Source organism: Oryx dammah, unplaced genomic scaffold (assembly GCF_014754425.2).
Source record: "Oryx dammah isolate SB20612 unplaced genomic scaffold, SCBI_Odam_1.1 HiC_scaffold_2, whole genome shotgun sequence".
NCBI lineage: Eukaryota > Metazoa > Chordata > Mammalia > Artiodactyla > Bovidae > Oryx > Oryx dammah.
The window spans coordinates 48,230,174-48,252,291 of NW_024070186.1; the positions used below are offsets into that span (position 1 = coordinate 48,230,174).

Here is a 22,118-nt window from a genome sequence, read left to right on the forward strand (position 1 = left end):
AGAATGAGCAGAAGAACATAGGCATAGCTATAAGGAAGGTCCGTTCTTTTTATTTTTTACTTTAATAACTTGTAATATAATCATATGTACCTGGGAAGTTGTGCTCGTTCTGAATAAAATACTAGATCATAATTGCTGAAAATCCTTTAGATGAGTTAAAAACACTCACCTTTATACCCTTATAGTAAAATCGATGCAATCATTTGAAACATTCTATATAACAAATTTCTACATTCAATTTTTAGAAATTATGTTCAAGTTGAATTAAGGCAATAAGACTTCAGAACTACACAATATTTTTGGAGTAAAGTTCTGTCTTAGCATATGATTAAAACTGATACTTTACTAAAAACAGGAAATGTATTTATTGAAACAAAACTTAGTAACATCTTACCATGAATACCAAAATCTGACAAGCTTTAGGGTTTTCACAAAGATAAATTAGTACTCAGTTGTATCTGACTCTTTGCAAGGCCATGGACTGGAGCCCACCAGGCTCCCCTGTCCATGGGATTTTCCAGCAAGAATACTGGAATGGATTGCCATTTCCTTCTCCACACAGAAATCTATTGGTGTACTTCATTTTGCATTTTAGTGAGAGTTGCCAGGAAATAAGCTTTATTACCATATGGGAAAAAAACACATTTATACAGTCTGAACTGAACATTTACATTGGATTTAATTGTAGAAGTTTTCCCCCATTTCAGTTTTCCATATCTACACATGCACTATAAGACTTTTAAAAGTGAGAAAACCTTCATTTTAAGATGTAATAACTTCCAATATCCAGCAATTATGAACTTACTTTATAAAATATCAAAGTGCTTTGCATTTTCAAAAATGTGTTTTTTTAACTCCTTTTGTCTCTTTAACAAGCATATTAGCCCCAAATCATTCTTTGTAGTATTAAGCTGCCTACTTATTATTTAAATTCCAACATTTATACTTACATGATTGCATGTATTTTCAATAGTGATTCTTTTATCGCACACCGAGAAAGTATGCAACAGATGATGAGAAGTTTTTCTGAACCTTTTGGAAGAGACATGCTCAGCATCTCTGATAGGAGAGGAAGAGCTCGTAACCGTATGGGACATGAGGATGAAGAAAATTCCTTGACTGTAAGTTATTTATTTTAAAGATAGTGAAGAAAAGTATTACAGAAGAATTTATCTCTGATGATAGGATAGGATTAATGTTATAGAAATAACCGTTATACACAGGGAAGGACCTGTTGAAAAGGAGAATTCTTTGACAATGAAGTGTTAACTGTATAGAATTGCACTGTGATACCAAAACTTTTAGCACCATAGGGTTATATAAGCCAAACTTAAGACATTCTTTTCCATGTGAACCATGTAAGGAAGAAAAACCATGATAAGGTTTTTCTCACCTTATCATTTACTCCCATGTCTTAAATTAGGACAGGCATGGAAATATCCTTGCATACAACACTTTTTCTTCTCGCTTTAAAATAGCATCCAAAACTGTAGTATAATGCTTTTTATCTACTGGACCAGGAAAACCCAACCTACTCCTTGGCTACCTTGGACCCTCAAAATTTAGATTAACTTTTAAAAGTTAATTTAAAAGTTATTCAGAAGCCTTGTAGAACTACAGTATATGTTCAGAAGTCTTGTCTGAGAGCAAAACTAAAAGGTTACAAACAACAAAAAACTCAGGATAATTATATACCTTAGCTGTTTTCTTTTCTGCTTATTTGTGTTGCTTTTTCAGCCTCAAGAATGGCAGTTCTAGAACAACAAATCCGCAGGAATTTATAAAACATAAATCTCTACAGTTCAAATGTAGAGCTTTGGACCTCAGTAATCATTTTTTAATGTATTTCTTTTTTTTTTTCCCCCAGTAATTTTTATTTTTATTTATTTATTTATTTATTTTATTTTTATTTTTACTTTATTTTACTTTACAATACTGTATTGGTTTTGCCATACATTGACATGAATCCACCACGGGTTTGAAGGATGATTGCCTTACAGTATTGTGCTGGTCTCTGCCAACATCAGCATGAATCAGCCATAGGTTTACATATGTTGTCCCCTCCCTCGTGGCACTGTCTCCCGCTTCCTACCCCGTTCCTCCCCATCTAGGTTGTCACAAAGCCCTAGATTGAATTCCCTGAGTCATACAGCAAATCTACACTGGCTATCTATTTCACATATGGTAATGTATATGTTCGCATGCTACTCTCAATAAACATTTTTAATTGGTCAGTTGGGAAACTTCCAGGACCTTCCAAAGAAATACTTTCATATTTTTTATTTGCAATAATCTTGTTGTTAAATAGAGCAAAGTGTTTCAAATACTCCTAAGAAGTTTGATGGATAAAATTACATTTGCCATTTAAATGAAAGTAATCTTCACATTCTTTCTCACATACTCATTATTCCAATATATATATATATAAATTTCATTCCAATTATTTTTAAATTTGTTAATGTGGTCATTATGTTCTTTTTTACTTTTAAGGCTATAAATTTCCATAAAAGTCTAAAATTAAGCCCAAAAGAAACAACTGTCAAAGAGAGCAGAAATATCAAATATGACATTCTGAAATTTTATCTTTCACATGAGCATTGAAGTATTTTATGTGTCTGTTATAAACATAGCAAAGAAAGAGCAGGGCTGTACATAGTGCTTCGTATTATTTGCATGCATAAATGAGCTGCTGGTAGCATTTATGCAAAAAGTAGGAGGTGATGATTTTATTCCCTTATAAGCACAGAAAGGAGATCTGTTTATAATTCAGCTGTAAAGTTCTTAGTGAGGATGCCTAAGCTGTAACTCTGCTGGTTATCCATTAGAAGAAATGTTTTTTTCCTAAGTACCTGTGCTTAAAACATCTGAATGTTTAATGAGCTGGAATAAGAAATATATAACCAATAGAAAGGTAAATTTATTTGAAACTGTCATTTATCTGATTCATAATTTAGAACAATTTGTATTTTAGCTTGCCTCATATTTGTCTTGCCGGAGAAGGCAATGGCACCCCACTCCAGTACTCTTGCCTGGAAAATCCCACGGACGGAGGAGCCTTGTAGGCTGCAGTCCATGGGGTCTCTAAGAGTCAGATACGACTGAGCGACTTCACTTTCACTTTTCACTTTCATGCATTGGAGAAGGAATTGGCAACCCACTCCAGTGTTCTTGCCTTAAGAATCCCAGGGACAGGGGAGCATGGTGGGCAGCCGTCTATGGGGTCACACAGAGTCGGACACGACTGAAGCGACTTAGCAGCAGCAGCAGCATATATGTCTTGCCGGTGTGGCTTGAAATCAAGTTTGGGGGAACCAAAAAGCCCACATAGCTGAACTAATATGGTTGCATAAATGTGAGGATTAAAAAAGGAAAGTCAAGTAAGAAAACAATTCTGAATACAAAAGAAGGCCAAGACCAATCAATATTTGAATGAAAAACTAAAATAGTTGCTAGAGTCCAGTTTCTAGTAGCATAAATTAACTTTTGTCTAAGATGACGAAATCATCTCCCTTATTATTAATCAAATCCCTTACAGTTATACAGTGCAAGTGACAAATAGATACAAGGGATTAGATCTAATAGAGTGCCTGAAGAACTATGGACAGAGGTTTGTGATATTGTACAGGAGGTAGTGATCAAGACCATCCCCAAGAAAAAGAAATGCAAAAAGACAAAGTGGTTGTCTGAGGAGGCCTTACAAATAGCCGAGGAAAGCAGAGAAGCGAAAAGCAAAGGAAAAAAGGAAAGATATACCCATTGGAATGCAGAGTTCCAAAGAATAGCAAGGAGAGATAAGAAAGCCTTCCTCAGTGATCAATGCAAAGAAATAGAGGCAAACAATAGAATGGGAGACTAGAGATGTCTTCAAGAAAATCAGAGATACCAAGATGCAAAGATGGGCTCAATAAAGGACAGAAATGGTATGGACCTAACAGAAGCAGAAGATATTAAGAAGAGGTGGCAAGAATACGCAGAACTATACAAAAAAGATCTTCATGACCCAGATAATCCCGATGGTGTGATCACTCACCTAGAGCCAGACATCCTGGAGTGTGAAGTCAAGTGGGCCTTAGGAAGCATCACTACGAACAAAGCTAGTGGAGGTGATGGAATTCCAGTTGAGCTGTTTCAAATCCTGAAAGATGATGCTGTGAAAGTGCTGCACTCAGTATTCCAGCAAATTTGGAAAACTCAGCAGTGGCCACTGGACTGGAAAAGGTCAGTTTTCACTCTAATCCCAAAGAAAGGCAATGCCAAAGAATGTTCAAACCACACAACTGTACTCATCTCACCTGCTAGCAAATAATGCTCAAAATTCTCAAAGCCAGGCTTCACCAGTACATGAACCGAGAACTTCCAGATGTTCAAGCTGGATTTAGAAAAGGCAGAGGAACCAGAGATCAAATTGCCAACATCCCTTGGATCATTGAAAAAGCAAGCAAGTTACAGGAAAAAACATCTATTTCTGCTTTATTGACTACACCAAAACCTTTGACCGTGTGGATCACAACAAAATATAAAGGGATGGGAATACCAGACCACCTTACCTGCCTCCTGCAAAACCTGTATGCAGGTTAAGAAGCAACAGTTAAAACCAGACATGGAACAACAGACTGGTTCCAAATCAGGAAAGGAGTAAGTCAAGGTTGTATATTGTCACCCTGCTTATTTAACTTAAATACAGAGTATATCATGCAAAATGCCGGGCTGGATGAAGCATAAGCTGGAATCAAGAAATATCAATAACCTCCGATACTCAGATGACACTGCCCTTATGGCAGAAAGTGAAGAACTAAAGAGCCTCTTGATGAAAGTGAAAGAGGAGAGTGAAAAAGTTGGCTTAAAGCTCAACATTCAGAAAATGAAGATCATGGCATCTGGTCCCATCACTTCATGGGAAATAGATGGGGAAAACAATGGAAACAGAGACTTTGTTTTTCTGGGCTTCAAAATCACTGCAGTCATGAAACTGAAAGACGCTTGCTCCTTGGAAGAAAAGCTATGACCAACCTAGACAGCATATTAAAAAGCAGAGATGTTACTTTGCCAACCAAATCCTGTCTAGTCAAATCTGTGGTTTTTCCAGTAATCATGTATGGATGTGAGAACTGGACTATAAGGAAAGCTGAACATCAAAGAATTGATACTTTTGAACTGTGGTGTCGGAGAAGACTTTTGAGGTCCCTTGGACTGCAAGGAGATCAAACCAGTCAATCCTAAAGGAAATCAACCCTGAATATTCATTGGAAGGATTGATGCTGAAACTGAAACTCCAATACTTTGGCTACTTGATGTGAAGGACTGACTCATTGGAAAAGACCCTGATCCTGGGAAAGACTGAAAGTGGGAGGAGAAGAGGACAACAGAGGATGAGATGGTTGGATGGCATCACTAACTCAATGGACATGAGTTTGAGCAAGCTCCAAGAGTTGGTGATGGACAGGGAAGCCTGGCGTGCTGCAGTCCATGGGGTTGCAGAGTCGGACACGACTGAGCGAATGAACTGAACTGGAGATGATGAACCATAGGCGTCAGCTAAAATCTGTGTAGCATTATCCAGTAGAATGCTCTGGACGATTTAAATGTTCTGAGTCTACCCTGTCCAGTATGGTTAGCCACATAAGACTAGCAAACCTTTGAAATGTGCCTATTGCCACTGAGGAACTGAATTTTCAATTCTAATTATTTAAAATTAATTTTAAATAGCCACATGTAGGTTTTGGCTACCTTAATGAAGTGCATGATAATATTCAAAAAGAGTGCAAAGCTTTTAGCTTTTTTAAAAAAACCAACACTGAGTAACGGACACTAATCACCTACAGGTGAACCTATCATCTTATTTTTCCTTAATTTAATAAAGTCTCTTTCAGCATTTTCCCAAGAGAAACTGCAGTACTCAGCTACCTGCTGCTGCTGCTAAGTCACATCAGTCGTGTCACATCTATCTATTAAATAGAAAGTAAATGGTGATTTTACTATATCAGATTTAGACCAAACCATTTCATAAAACCTTGAGTTTCATGGTGTTTTATATAGTAAATACTGCTAGGTAGTATTTACTTACCTCTCCCATCTAAAATCAAGTGGTATATATAATATATTCAATTACAGTATATTGTATCAACTATCTTAGAAAGCTAACACTAGTGAGTTTTTTTTCCTTGTTCAAGCTATGAAAACTCTTTGCTAACCAAGAGTGCTGAGCATTGCCCTAGAGCAGTTGAAGGGCAGTAGTAATTTTTAAATATAGGAATTTCATATGGTTACAGTAGGTTTTCCAAGGAACATTCAGCTTCTTTTTAACCAAAACTCTTCTTTTCCTCTGAATGGCTCTCCTTTTTTCCCCTGGGGTGTGATACATTTGACATGTTTATGTCTCAGTGTGAAAGATTTATGTAAAAGCAAAAAAAACCTAAATACATTAGTTAACAGAAAACAAACAAACAACAGTAACAACAAAAGACCTCTATCCCAACTTGACTTTTCTAAGTTTCTAAGTCAGCGTCCTATAATTACATATGAAAGTAGGAATAAAAATTAGAAATTGACTATAGAAGATGGACAAATCAGCTGCCTAGTTTGAACAGCACAGCTAAGTAGAGTAGACTTTTTGAGCATGCTAGCTGTTCTGTTTGAACTTTGTAATAATAGTTTACACAAAGCTTTTTTTTCTCTCTTTTTGTGAAGTTATAAATTTTAAAATGAGTATTTTGATTAAGCAGTGAGCCATATGCTGATGCTTTTAAGCATAGTGGATGAAAATTTATATTTCAAATATATACTTGATAACCTTTTTCTTTATTTTTCGCCCATTTCTTGGCATTTGTCATCTTTATCAGCCCTATTATGAGGGAAAATAGAGATTCCTACAAAAGTAGGAAAAGCATCAGCTATGCCATTTCTTTGTACTATTAGCTTTTTCTTCGTTCATGATTTCTTTATTGGGATATTTTTAAGCCAGTTGTCCATTTGGGGTCGGTTTTGTTTAAAACTAGATCATTTAATCTGTAAGTTTATTTCATTAGGCAGTTTATAATTCAAGATATAACATATGACCATCTGACAGATTGAGAGATGGTGCCAGAGTCAGTGTAAACTCTGTTTTTCCTTTCAGTTAAAAGAAACAATGAGGAATTTTATTGGTGTATAAATACACTTTGGAGATTACTGTTCTAATTTATTATAAAATTTAAACAGTTTTCTCTAGTTTTTTGACATAACTTACACAGGGAGAAAATTATCACTGAATGATGGTATAATTTTGTATATACCTTTTACCAAGAAACTCAAAATTTATTTTCAACGTTTGAAACTTCCAAGTAATGAAAGTTTTTAATTTACATATATATCTAAATTTTTATTTTTATTATTGCACCTATTATGCTTAACATTCTTTTTCCTATCAAAGACTAAATATCTTTAAACCTATATGCATGATCCTTTCTGAAGTCTGTATTTCTTATTCCATATTAGTTCTTAGGAGGTATCCATTAAATTTTTTTGACCAATATCTCTTCTAAGCTTTTGAAATGTTATTAATATAGATACTTTTGATTTTTAATTGGTTTCAGGTGAGAGTGATTTTTTTAAAAATATGGAATCATTGAACAAAAGAAAGATGATATAATCAATCATTATACCTTATGTGTTAATTTTGGTGTGAATTTGCATTTTCTTTGAAAAATGTTTGTCTTAGTCCATAGCAATTACTTTCTCTTTAATAAGTAGTCTTATTTAAAAGATATGTGGTCTCCTTGTTTGTCTTCTTGGCTCATGTCAGACTCTACAATGAATAATAAGCAGATAACTTTAAATATATATACTGAGCTCTTTTTGATTAAACGGTTTCGTAATTTGGTTAGCTCTGAACTATGTGATTATGTAGTGCATTACTTTCTTTTTCAGAGATTGTTGTATAATAAATATCATACCAAAATTAATTGGATTTTTTTTCTAGGCAATGAGTTCTCTTGTGCCTTTTGGCAGTTTTGGTGGTATGGTTCGTATCATTAGACAAGCCATTTTAGCAATATTTTCTGACAATATTTTATTTTTCATTAACTCAAGCATACTGAATCGGCATGCCCTCTCACTTTCATAACAGCTTTAAGCATTTGTTACTGAAAACTTATTTCGTGTGTTAAATTTGTCTTAGAATGTTTAGGCCTGTGTTTTGTGGAGTACATCACGTCAACATAAAAAAAATCAGTTTTCCAAAAGAAAAAGTACATTTTGGTTGATGACAATTCACTTTATTTACAAAAGGGATCCCCATAGTTGTGTTTAAAAGTTGGAGACCTCCACTTGCTTATGCTGACTTTTCAAAAACTAAAAAAGCACCAAATTGAGGATAGACAAGCACATCTGGAAAAGCTCCAGACTGACTGCTTTCTCTAGGACTCTGTTGTCAGTTCAGTCATGCTTTCCTTTCCCATGCCCAAGTACTCTGCAGCCAACTTTTTTCTCCCACCCGTTTTTCTCTGAGCCTTTGGTGCTCTTTTTCTGTGCTGCTAATTTCTAGCACACTTAAAGGCAATCTGGGGAGTAGCAGAGAATAGCATCATCACCTTGGAGCACTTTCTATGCATGCATCTATATGCTCATGAAAAAGTTTTTTGAATTCTCTTGTGCTAGACTTTAGCCATTTCTTACCTTAAAATTTGCCTTATAACATTTGTTCTTCTGATTCAGAGTTTTTAGTGGGACAAGCGATGAAGGGAAAAAAAAAACAGCTGTAGCACAGAGTTATCAGTCAAGTAATCAGGAAATTCAGCATGCTTTGGGCACACAGATAGAAAAATGCCTGTAGCCCAGACCTTTGGGTTGGTGGAGTGGAGGTCAGTTAGAAGAGACTTCTTGAGCCTTAAGGATTAATAGGAATTAGCCAGGAAAAGCTGGGAAGGGAGAAGAGAGATCAACACAGAGGAAACAGCATGTGTAAAGACCAGGAGTCTAGGGAGCCCAAAGATATTTGGAGTTATTTGGCCCTAGGGTGTGAGTTGGAGAATAGGTATAGGTAAGGATGATGAGGTACCAGAGGGGACTTCTTTGGGCCCTGATAAGGACTGTGGACTTTAACAAAAGAGCAGGAGAAGCAATTGATGAATTTTTGTCAAAATAGTAGGAGAATCAGATTCTTATTGTTTGAAAAACCATTGTCCCTGCAGGGAAGACAGGTATTAGAAGGGGCCAGAGTGGAGGCAGAGAGGCAAGGAGGCTGACAAAGTGTTCTGAGAAATATGAGTGATGGATAGCTTCTACTCAAGTAATAGCTGTGGTGATAAAGAGAAATAATCTCTTTTGAGAGAGTTAAGTAAATGGATAGAACGTGGCGATTCACTGGGTTGTTGGATCAGTAGAATAGGGGAAGAAAAGTTTTTTGCTTATTTTTCTGGCCTGAGGAATTAGATGAAAATGCTACTGAGCTAAGGAACAGAGCACTGGGGCAGTGCCAGTATGAGGGCAGGAGTGCTCAGAAAGATCATTTCAGGTCTGGGTGTTTTGCAGTTGAGGCATCTGTGGGCTGTTCAGCTTGATTTATCTAGTAAGCAGTTGGATATATGAGCTTGAACTGAGCTACAGATAATTAGTTCATTCATTCAGCAAATATTTATTGAGCCCTCCTATGACCAGGAGTTGTTTCTAAAGTACTGGGAATATGGTGATGAGTAAGACAGAGAAGATAGCCCTGCCTTCACAGAGGTTATTTTCACAGAGTGGGAGGACAGATAATAAGGAAATAACTCAGATAGTCAAAGTGCTTCTAAGTGCTTTGAAGGAGATGAAATGGGCATATGATACAGGGACAGGTTCAGGTGGAGCAAAGATTAGACAGGTAACCTTTCTAAGGAGGTGATACTTGAATGATGAGAAGAAACTAACTATACTGAGTCAGGAGAGAACATTCTAGGCAGAGAGAAGAGCAGCTGTACAAAGTTCCTGAAGGCCTTCCAAAGCCCACTGGAATCTCAGCTCTAATTTGTACCCCCCTTTTTGTCAAGGCGTTGGGCCACCCACATAACAAGTACAGAAACATCTTTTAATGGCTGACAGTGAATTGAGAAGAGACAAAATATACCCAAAACATGTGATCTTTTTTCCCTCACTTTCCTTAGGCTAGCTCTTTAGTCTCTCTTGAATTATCTCTTAAACAGCATTGATTCTCAGTGTAACGCTGAGACAAACAATTCACAATATTTCTGGAATTGTGTTGAATCTCTGAAACGCAGATTAATTCTGTTGCTGTCCTTTGCATCCTAAGTGTGAAAGTTGCTCAGTCGTGTCCGACTCTTTGTGACCCCGTGGATTATACAGTCCATGGAGTTCTCCAGGCCAGAATACTGGAATGGGTAGCCATTCCCTTCTCCAGGGGATCTTCCCAACCCAGGGATCAAACCGGGGTCTCCTGTATTGCAGGTGGATTCTTTGTCAGCTGAGTTATCAAGGAAAGATGTATCATATTTCCTAAATGTGTCTTTGTTGTTCTGTACTATGGTTAGAAGTGAAGTGATGTGACAGTCACTCTGCTGCTAAGTCGCTTCAGTCATGTCCGACTCTGTGCGACCCCAGAGATGACAGACAGCCACCAAGGCTCCCCTGTCCCTGGGATTCTCCAGGCAAGAACACTGGAGTGGGTTGCCATTTCCTTCTCCAATAGTCGCTCAGTTGCGTCCAATTCTTTGCAGTACCATGGACTGTAGCCCACCAGGCTCTTCTGTCCATGGGATTCTCCAGGAGAATACTGGAGTGGGTTGCATTCCATGCTCCAGGGGATCTTTCTGACCCAGGGATTGAACCTGGATCTCTGGCATTGCAGGCAGATTCTTTGTTACTGAACCACAAGGGAATCCCACAATGGTTAGTGCAGATTCTAAAGAGGAATTTGATTCTTCTATTTCCTATTGTATGTGAACGTGTTAGTCACTCAGTTGTGTCCAACTCTTTGCAATCCCATGGACTGTAGCCTCAGTCGATAGAATTCTCCAGGAAAGCAAAAGAATCTCCAGAAGGGCTGAAATACCAGCACTGCTTAACAATGCCTTACATGTAGGAGTCAAAAGATGACTCCTGCTTGAGCAGGGGAGTCCCTGGAACCAGAAACTCCTTCTAACAGTAGACAATGCTTTGGCTGACACACTAGAATGTGTGCTTCACTTTTTGATTCCTGGTGATTGTTCCAGTGATAAAACCTAAAATCAATAGGAGACTTTTCTAGAGCAGTGTTCCTCTGCCTTGATGCTGCTACTTTCATGTTGGGCCGAATAACTTGTTGTGGGGAGCTGTGCTACATTCTTGTGCTTTGTAGGATATTTAACAGAATCCCTTGCCCCTGCCGCTGGGTGCCAGTCATACACCCTCCTCAGCTGTGACAGACATAAATGAGTGTAATTATTGAAAAATGTCCCCCTGGGGTAAAAATCACTCTTGGCTAAGAAACCACTGTTCCAGAGAAATTCTTAACTGTTCTCGGAGAGGAGCACACTTCATGCTTCAAGGATATGCCCTATTGAGCAATCAGTGATAGGCAAGCAACAATTCCAAGACCTGTTAGTGGAATGATTCAACCTCCGTCACTTGGCACCAACTCTGATGGAAAGGCTTCCCTGGTGGCTCAATAAGGAGTCTGCTTGCAATGTGGAAGACCCGGGTTTGATCCCTGGATTGGGAGGATCCCCTGGAGAAGGAAATGGCAACCCACCCCAGTACTTTTGCCTGGGAAAATCCCATGGATGGAGGAGCCTGGTGGGCTATAGTCCATGGGGTTGCAGAGTTGAACACGACTGAGCAACTAACACTAACGCTGATGGAAAGGAGGGCTGGCTACTCCAGAGTCAGCTTCTATCAGCCATGTGGTCCTGCTGGAGATGACCCTGTTATCTTACACTCAGGTTTTATTTATTTGCCTGGTGGGATATACAGAAATAAGAAGGAAAAATTTGAAGACTAATCTGTGCTAAAGCTGTACCAGCCCAGAATATACCACTCAGTATTTAAATAGCAACCAAATTATGTTTTCAGCAACTTGAATGATATGTATGTGTATATTTATTTGTTCTTGCATGTATATTCATGTGGATATATACACATGTATGTATGCATGCATTTATAGTGTTACAGCTTCCTAACCATTTATATGCTGGCTGTCTAGGATTGTATGTATGCTTCAAATTTTTGTTTAACAAATCGCTTTCATTGTATAGTCCTTATATTATTTTTGCCTGGTTGATCACTGCATGAGATCCCACAGCAAAAGTCAAGGAAAAAAAAAGAAATTCAGCTGTTTGGGGAAGGTGGATTTGCTTTTTTCGTGTTGTATTTATAGTTAATAACATACTTCCTAATGTCCTGTAGCATACAGATGTCAGCCCTTTTCAGGCAATGGACCGAATGATGTTAAATATGCGAAACAGTATGCAGGAATTACAAAGAAACTTTGTAAGTACTAAAAGATGGATGAGAATGTTGTTTTCCATTATTGGTGCCCTATATTATAGTGGCTTTCAACCATTTTCTAACCATAGTCCCCAGAAACTAAAAAATATATCTTACATCATGACACTACTTATGTACTGTCTATATTGTACACCTGAAATGAAAGTTTCATGAGAAAAGGATCATGCTGTTCACAGTGTCTATTGATATTTTCTATTTTATTTCGTATTTTAAAAATCCTGGTCACAATCTATCAAAATGATCTCATAACCTACAAGTCTGATAAATAGCATTACTTAAATTTTCAAAATAAAAAATTCAACCTCAAAAATATTTATTCTGCTGAAGGTCACTATTATAAATGAACATTTTATATGAATTTAGATTTTGTATTATGTATAACTTGTCTACTTAAAAAATTATAGCATCTAAGTTATTAAGTGTTTAAAAATAACTCAAAATAGGAATTTTAAGAATGATATTTAGAAACTAGATTAGAGTCATATAGTCTGAATACTTACAACCTAGTACTAATATTCTTACTTTTCTACTCATAACATTAATCATAAACAAAATAATAACTTGATTCAGTATGAAGACCAACCACATTATTTTGGTCATCCAGTTTGAAATCTAAGGATCATCTCATAATGTCCAAATCTAGGACATTAGAAGTGTAGCATTGGTATCCACAGAAGGTATAAAACTTCTTGGCACATGGTTAATTGGCTCAACATTGGCAAAATTGCTCACAAAAGTTAACCACTGACTATAAAAGTATCACATGAATCAAAGCATAACATCTATAAACTTAAGCCTTGAAGTCTTTGACCTCAAAGATTTGAGGAATTCTAAGTGAATCACTTGTTATTCATTATTCCTTACAAGAGGAGTGTGAATTGTTACCTAAAATGGAAAGAGGTTAGGGCCTTCATGGGGGTACCATTTGGATACATCATACTAATCATATACAGTATCTTTACTAGAACTTACAGCTAGTGTTGTTGCTTATTTGAATCTTCTGACATTAGTTCTTCATATTTGATTGAACTCACTGGATATACAATTTATATTTATCTCCAGGGTCACCTTTCCATGGATCCAAATGGACATTCATTTAGTTCTTCCTCCGTGATGACTTATTCCAAAGTAGGAAATGAACCTCCAAAGGTTTTCCAGGCCTCAACACAAACCCGCAGGGCTCCAGGAGGAGTAAGTACTTTCTTGGAACTTTATAAAGTTGTGGAATGATAGATCACACATATCAAATTTTAGCTATTAAAATTTGACCTGGTACTGACGTGGAAAAGAGAAGAGGGAAGAAAACACAAAGCAGTGTGAAAAGCAGTCAAGTTGACTGTAGTTTTTTATTTTAAGGCATTCTTTGTCTCCCCCACTGGTAGTGCAGGAGATAATCCAGGATCCATTCTGGACTCTGCTGTGAAGGGAACAGTGCCATAAAACGGGTCACACAAATTTCTGGTTTTTCAGTGCACATAAAAGTAATGTTTATTTTATTCTGTTGTTATTAAGTTTGCAATAGCATTATGTCTAAAAAAGCAATGTACTCACCATAACATAAAGGGTACCCATTCCAGTATTCTGGCCTGGAGAAGTCTATGGACTATATAGTCCATGGGGTCGCAAAGAGTTGGACACGACTGAGCAACTTTCACTTTCACTTACTTGTCTCCCCCACCTACCTCCATTTGTGCCCCCAGGCGCTTTTTTAATCTTTAATGTCTATTGATGTTTATTACCTTTACATGTTGACAAGGGAAGTAGACGCTAAAGTCTTTGTTTCATGAAATAAATGTCTACAGTTAGCTTATATTTGAAGTAAATGAATTTTTTAACTTATAAAATATTTCAAGGGTACAGACAGAACATAGAGAATAATACAAATACTCCATATTTCTTTAATCCAGTTTAGTGAAGTCATAATGCTTTTCTCTATTTAAGTTATCTTTTGTTTTCTTTTTAAGCAAAAATGCAGTTAAAATTTCCAGTATGCTCCTCCCTCCTTGGTCCCTTTTCCCTTTCTTCCTCCCCAAAGAACCATTTTCTTACACAGGCATACCTCATTTTACTGGTCTTCGCTTTATTGCACTTCACAGATAAGTTGCATTTTTTGCACACTGAAGGTTTGTGGCAATCCTGTGCTGTCAGGTCAGAGTTAGCAATTTTAGCAATAAAGTGTTTTTATATTATGGTGTTTACATTGCTTTTTTAGACATAATGCTACTGCAAACTTAATAACAACAGAATAGAATAAACATTATTTTTATATGCACTGGAAAACCAGAAATTCGTGTGACACGTTCTATTGCACTATTTCCTTCATTGCAGAGGTCCAGAATGGATCTTGCACTATCTCTGAGGTATGCCTATACCTGGAACTTACCACTTTTATGCATGCTTTTATGATTTCATTACTTATGTATGCTCCATGTACAATATAGTGAATCATTTTACAGGTTTCCAAGCACACGTGACTTTGCTCTGCAACTAGACTTTGCTCAGTAATTGCTTCTGAGATTTGTTCAAGTTGATATGTGTAGCTCTGGTTTCTTTATTTTAACTTCTATGTAATGTCCAAAATATGAATATACCACAGTTTTAAAATCTACTTTTCTAATAATAGATATGTAGGTGTTTATAATTTTTCACTTATTTATCTTCATAGCTGTCTCCATGTGCAAAAAGGGCTAGGAATACTATTGTTGGACTGGAGGAGGTGTGTGTCCTCATCCTTACCTAGAAATTACCAACTTAGTATCATGTAGGGACTTCCCTGGTGGCTCAGACAGTAAAGTGCCTGTCTACAATGCGGGAGACCTGGGTTCGATCCCTGGGTCGGGAAGATCCCCTGGAGAAGAAAATGGCAATCCACTCCAGTACTATTGCCTGGAAAATCCCATAGACAGAGGAGCCTGGTAGGCTACAGTCCATGGGGTTGCAAAGATTTGGACATGATTGAAACAGTTGACTCCTACAGATTTTGGTATGAGTTGCCACTTCTCCATTTATTTGTTAGTACTTATAGTAAAGAAAATAAGGGGTTGCCTGTCTAATGGGTGACTTAAATGAAAATAGTATTTAAGTCATTTCATGACTGCTGAATAATTAGTTGCCCTTACATGTATTCTTTTTTTAAAATAATTATACTGGTTCTGCTTGTCCTAGACATTTTAATTTTAAGCAGGTCAGGAAACATCAGAGAATTATTACCATAATTTTACTACAAGTTGGTAGTGGAACTAAGTACCCATTATTTTTAGAGCAATAGATTTATGTTCTTACCTGTATAGGTAAGTAGGTTCTGAGGAGTTATTATTTATGTAAATAATAACTAATTTTTATTTTTCTTCATTTTCACAGATAAAGGAAACCAGGAAAGCATTAAGAGATTCTGATAGTGGACTAGAAAAAATGGCTGTTGGTCATCACCTCCATGACCGAGCTCATGTCATTAAAAAGTCAAAGAACAACAAGACTGGAGATGAAGAGGTCAATCAAGAGTTCATCAATATGAATGAGTGTAAGTTATCAGAAAAAATGGCATTCTTCCTCTCAAACTTAAAATAGCAGCTGTTACCAGGAGAACTTGGTTAGAATTTTTTTAATAGAAACATTTCATGTGATGTTCTTTCAGGCAGTTTATGAATTGTATATGTAGGCAATACATTATCAACATAGTAATAAAATTGTGGGTTCATTGTTTCATAGTAGATCTGTTTTTTCATAGTGATTTTTAATGTTGAATATCATTTATTTTTTGTTTTATACTTAGAAAATGGAATCTTTTGTTTTTTAGTAAAGCTGTCATTAGTAAAAATGAGTTTTTATATATTTGTGGTTATCAAAGAAGTATATTTGAAAAGCATAAAAAAGTACAAAGAAAGAAAATAAAATCATTCATAATTCTAACCCCAAATACTAGTATTAATATTTTAGTATATATATTCCTAATAGTTTTATGTATATATAAACATAAACACACATACTTTTCTTTTTCAAAATTAGTATTTTACCATCTATGTAGTTTATATTGTGCTTATTTTAATTCCCAACTATAGTTACTTTTTCAAAAACATTCTAAATGGTTACCTAGAAGTGATAATATATATGGATCAAGCTCATCTTTTCCACTTCTTATATTTTCTACTCATTCTTTAATGCATTCAATTCTTTCTAGTGTCCTAACTCTTCTCATTATAGTTTTTAAGTTATATTCATTTCCTGTTTTTAGAAAGTATTTTAAATAAAAATGTTTTATCATAGTAAAGAGCTTTAATTATTGTTTCATTTTAGAGAAAGAAATTCTCTTAAGGTTGGAATTGGAGAAAATTATTCTTATGCAATGGGATGAAAGCCACAACATCTTAACCTTTCTTTAATTTTAACCTTTGCAGTTTGATCACATTTAAATATATACAGAATACTTCATAATAATTAACATATTGAAGAAAATTTTGGCAAAGTAACATTGTTGTATAGGCAATCTGAAAGAACAAGTATTGTCATTTACTTATCATTATTATAGAATTTAGATTACCTACTTCATAGCAACATAAATTGGCAGATGAGTAACCTATCTTAGGAAACTGAAACAGAAACTTGTGAGGCCAAATTATGTAGTGAAATTGTGAGATTAACAGGAAGTGCTAGCCCCAGGAGCACTGTCCTCCAAGTACAGAGGAAAAGTGGGGTCACTGTGAGATGACCAAGGAAGGAAGGAAGACTGTCAGTCAGTGTCACTGGGTCATGGGGTCCAGGGATAGAAAAACATGATATCCAGGCAGGTGTGTGAAAAAATAGCTCATAAATAACCGAATTACCAGCAGGAATAGGAGAGGAACAAATAGAAAAGGAAATATCACTCTGAGTCAAAGACCTTTATATTTGAAGTGGTTTCCTATCTCTAAGGTTAGGCTGATGGAAACACCAGGGAACGTGTAGGGAGCAGAGCAGTTACTGACAGTTGACACCTTACTACTTACCCTTTCATTTTGATATTTAATGTAGGTGATGCTCATGCTTTTGATGATGAGTGGCAAAATGAGATTCTGAAATACCAGCCAAGGGGACAATGGCGCAATCTAGATAACTCTAGGATGCGAAGTGTTGGTCATGAGAATTCAGGATCCCGAGAACTTAAAAGAAGGTAAAAGTTATTTCTAATTAAATTGTGTTTTTTAAAAACAAATTAGAAGGAAAGTTATGTAATTTTACCTCTGTTATCAGGAAGTTTTGATTGATGTCCAGGTAGTATCAATGTTTTATGAAAGATGTAATAATTTAAAATTACATCTGAGTATTCCAATACAAATTTAAATTTGTACCTGAAACCCAATAATATTTTAGGATTGTATGACTAGTAACTCACTAGCAAATTATGCTTTAGACAGTGGGACTAAAATCCTCCCAAGGAAAAGTGATCTACTATAATGCAGTTATTCTTATGCAACAGATTCTCATCTGGAGAGAATAGGAGTTATACATTTTGTACTAGGTAAAGATACTGGTGTTGTACTAGGTAAAGATACTGGCGTTTAGGGATATGGTAAGGGGAGAGGGACTGTAGCTAAAAGGCTGAACGAAACTTCCCTAACAAATCAAAATTGAGCATTTAATGACAAACATGTTTTTAGATACTTACATATTAAATAGTATGTTACAATATCTGTATTAGATATTTTGGAAGAATTTTGCAAAAACTTTAGCCTCGTTTGGAATTACCTTTTGGAGTAGATGTGAAATACAAATATGCTGAAACCATCTTTAAAGATGAGACTTGGACACATTTAGTGTGTATTCTAGAGTTACAATTTAATTTGGTTCTCTGGGGGAAAATTGAAAACACTACCTAATTAGTGTTGCCATTAGACTTGAGAGAGAGAGAGGCCTCACCAGGCCTCAAAACAGAAATCTGTTCTAGGCTATAAGAGAGTGGAGGATCGCTGCAGAAGGTGGAAGGCTGCCCAGAACCAGCGAGCAACAAGTGGGTACCAAGTAAACCAGAAGCCTTGTACAGAATTTTGTGTGCTAGCATCTTTTATTTTAAAATACTTGTCTAGAAATTTAGAGCCCTAATATTTTCCATAGAAAACTTGCTCCTCTATTAATTGTAAACCATAATTGTCTCACTTTGAAAAGTTCGTTAATAAAAACCTAACAGTGCTATAATTAAACCTAAGATTGCCTGTGAGATTCAGGTCCCAGCTAGAGAAAAGCATGCTCCTTATAGATGGTTTATAAATCTATAACCCTATCAGTGGCATTTTCTGTAAACCAGCACTGTCCAGCTGAACTTTCTGAAACGGTTTTTTGCAGTGATGAAAATGTTATACATCTGTACTGTCTAGTATGGCAGCCACTAGCCCCATGTGGCTGTTGAATCACACTTGAAATGTCAGTGATGCAGCCAAGGAACTGAATTTTGAAATTCTATGTATTTTAATTAATTTAAATGTAAATGATGTGGCTAGTGGCTATGATGTTGGACAGCATGGTTCAAAGGTAAACAGTTAAATCTGTCTCAGGGAAGCAGCTGTTGCTCTCTTAAATGTTAAGTGAAATTGTCTGCCATATGTTTTTCAAAGCTATTACAGAACTCTTAAGATAAAACTCACCTTAAATTACAGTGGCCTTTATCAAGTTTGTGTTGATGTTTTAATGATCATTTAATAATGATATTAATGTTCACATGTATATTTCTTAGGGAGAAACATCAAAGTCCAGCCATTGAACATGGAAGAAGATCAAATGTTTTCGTGGACAAACTCAACATCAAAGGATCACCTGTGAAAATCAACAAAAAATAAATAGCATTGCATTTGATTTCTTTAGTTTTGATTGTTTTAACAGAGAAAGTAATGGTGCTGGGTAATACATAAGACCAATCTTTTGTTATTAAATCAGTACTGTTCTTAGCAACTTTCTTCTGAATGTTCTTGAAAATGCTCACTTTGTATTGTCCCTATTTTAGGAATAAAACTTGAATCTTCAACAGTGCAAGCTGTTAAACATTCTCTAACACTCTTTAAAACATAACACATGCTGATTTTGCTTTCATAATTATTTTTATATTGGTTATGTTTTCCCCTGTATATTCAAGATTGAACGTACAACTGTTCTATCATATAAAATTAGTTAAAATAAGTAAACTGCTCAAAAATAGTCCCAGTGTTTTAGCAACACTATAATACAGTGATGTTAATAAAAGTTAAAATTATTTAGCTCAAATTTTATATGTGTTTATGTAGCCAGCCAGCTTAAAGAATTTTTAAAAATAAAGCAAAAACTAGTACTCTTTATAAAAAATTAGTTGTTATTTTGATAAAGGACATAAAGAATAAGCAAATAGTTCATTTTTGAAGAGATTTTAAATTGCTAATATACCTGAATTTTCTTATCATTTCTTTATACAGTGTATTCTTTTTTTGTTCTGTATTACATTTTTAACACTCATCAGACTTTCCATTGACCTTTCTCTTTAACATCTTAAGGCAGCATAGTCTGTTCTCCTTTCTCAAAGACAGCTTAATTTATCTCCATGGTTAAGATTCTAAAGTTGGATTGTCCTTGGAGAAACTCTGCTCAGCCTCTTTGTGACATTTAGAAAAATGCATTTGGTATTCTGCAAACCTTAATGACTGATTGTCTCAAAATTTCTTAGACAGGTGATGTGTGTGTTTGAGCACAGTACTTAATAATTCAACTGTTCCCTTTTTAATTATACTATTTAAAAATTCAGCTGTTGAATTTTTTGTTCTAGAGTTATAGCATTGATCTGTTTATATAAATTTAAGCATAAAGCTTATGAAAATATAAAATCTTAACTCTTCAAGTTTTTGTTGTTTCAAAGGGAGAAAAAAGAACAAAGTCAACTAACACTCTATAATCCTAATATCTTCCTTTTAAAACTTTGGAATTAGAATTGTGTAATTGTGCTTATACTCTTCTAATTTTCTGTATCATATCCTGTTAATATTACTAGTCGTGTTTCATGCCTTTAATCACTGAAATAAAATCCATATGTGTCATCTCATTTTTAGAATGGAACGTAATTGAGTACGTATCAGTTAAAGATGTTAAAATTTTCCTCTATGAATAATGAATATACTAATAACATACTATTACTCATTGGGGCCTTATCATAAGGCATTGGTTTTAAATAATACGTTTGTGTAAATTCACTGGATAGACCAAAATCGAGTAGACACTGTAGTTATTCTCCTAAATTATTAACTCAAATCATTGTATTCAAATATGAAACACACTTGAATAAATATTTTATTTACAAGAGTATAACTTCCATGCATCATATAACAGAATTCATAGGTGCTTTTTTCACCCCAATTTGTTCACTGTGGCAATCATGTTAAAATTGAGTTTCATATGTATTTCCTCTTCTGTCACAGTGCTTCCTAGGGGGCCATTTATAAAATATGTGACATCCAGAGATTAAATTGGAATGAAAACTGACCTTTTCCAGTCCCGTGGCCACTGCTGAGTTTTCCAAATTTGCTGGCATATTGAGTGCAGCACTTTCACAGCATCATCTTTCAGGATTTGAAATAGCTCCACTGGAATTCCATCATCTCCACTAGCTTTGTTCGTAGTGATGCTTTCTAAGGCCCACTTGACTTCACATTCCAGGATGTCTGGCTCTAGATGAGTGATCACACCATCGTGATTATCCGGGTCATGAAGATGTTTTTTGTACAGTTCTTCTGTGTATTCTTGCCACCTCTTCTTAATATCTTTTGCTTCTGTTAGGTCCATACCATTTCTGTCCTTTACTGAGCCCATCTTTGCATGAAATGTTCCCTTGGTATCTCTAATTTTCTTGAAGAGATCTCTAGTCTTTCCCATTCTGTTCTTTTTCTCTATTTCTTTGCATTGATCGCTGAAGAAGCCTTTCTTATCTCTTCTTGCTATTCTCTGGAACTCTGCAATCATATGCTTATATCTTTCCTTTTCTCCTTTGCTTTTTGCCTCTCTTCTTTCTACAGCTATTTGTAAGGCCTCCCCAGACAGCCATTTTGCTTTTTTGCATTTCTTTTCCATGGGGATGGTCTTGATCCCTGTCTCCTGTACAATGTCACAAACCTTATTCCATAGTTCATCAGGCACTCTATCTATCAGATCTAGGCCCTTAAATCTATTTCTCACTTCCACTGTATAATCATAAGGGATTTGATTTAGGTCATACCTAAATGGTCTAGCAGTTTTCCCCACTTTCTTCAATTTAAGTCTGAATTTGGCAATAAGGAGTTCATGATCTGAGCCACAGTCAGCTCCCGGTCTTGTTTTTGCTGACTGTATAGAGCTTCTCCATCTTTGGCTGCAAAGAATATAATCAATCTGATTTCAGTGTTGACCATCTGGTGATGTCCATGTGTAGAGTCTTCTCTTATGTTGTTGGAAGAGGGTGTTTGCTATGACCAGTGCATTTTCTTGGCAAAACTCTATTAGCGTTTGCCCTGCTTCATTCCGCGTTCCAAGGCCAAATTTGCCTGTTACTCCAGGTGTTTCTTGACTTCCTACTTTTGCATTCCAGTCCCCTATAATGAAAAGGACATCTTTTTTGGGTGTTAGTTCTACAAGGTCTTGTAGGTCTTCATAGAACCATTCAACTTCAGCTTCTTCAGCATTACTGGTTGGGGCATAGACTTGGA

General features: G+C 35.9%; 1 protein-coding gene across 5 annotated transcripts in view; it reads left to right on the forward strand.

Moving 5' to 3' along the window:
• Positions 1-20,745, forward strand: part of MLF1 (myeloid leukemia factor 1) — a 31,379-nt gene extending 10,634 nt beyond the window's left edge. Inside the window, exons 2-9 of one of the 5 annotated variants that reach the window (XR_005722311.1) lie at positions 974-1,121; positions 7,958-7,999; positions 12,352-12,435; positions 13,516-13,644; positions 15,814-15,973; positions 17,461-17,599; positions 18,374-18,436; positions 19,157-20,485. Coding sequence is in view for 3 of the 5 variants with exons in the window: in XM_040247629.1 (XP_040103563.1) it covers positions 974-1,121; positions 7,958-7,999; positions 12,352-12,435; positions 13,516-13,644; positions 15,814-15,973; positions 17,461-17,599; positions 19,157-19,259 (805 nt within the window). In the remaining 2 variants the exon portion in view is untranslated. Of the gene's footprint in view, positions 1-973; positions 1,122-7,957; positions 8,000-12,351; positions 12,436-13,515; positions 13,645-15,813; positions 15,974-17,460; positions 17,600-18,373; positions 18,437-19,156 lie in introns of all 5 variants that reach the window. The other 4 variants (XR_005722313.1, XM_040247629.1, XM_040247636.1 and 1 more) reach the window with 4 other exon arrangements.
• Positions 20,746-22,118: the final 1,373 nt, after the last annotated feature.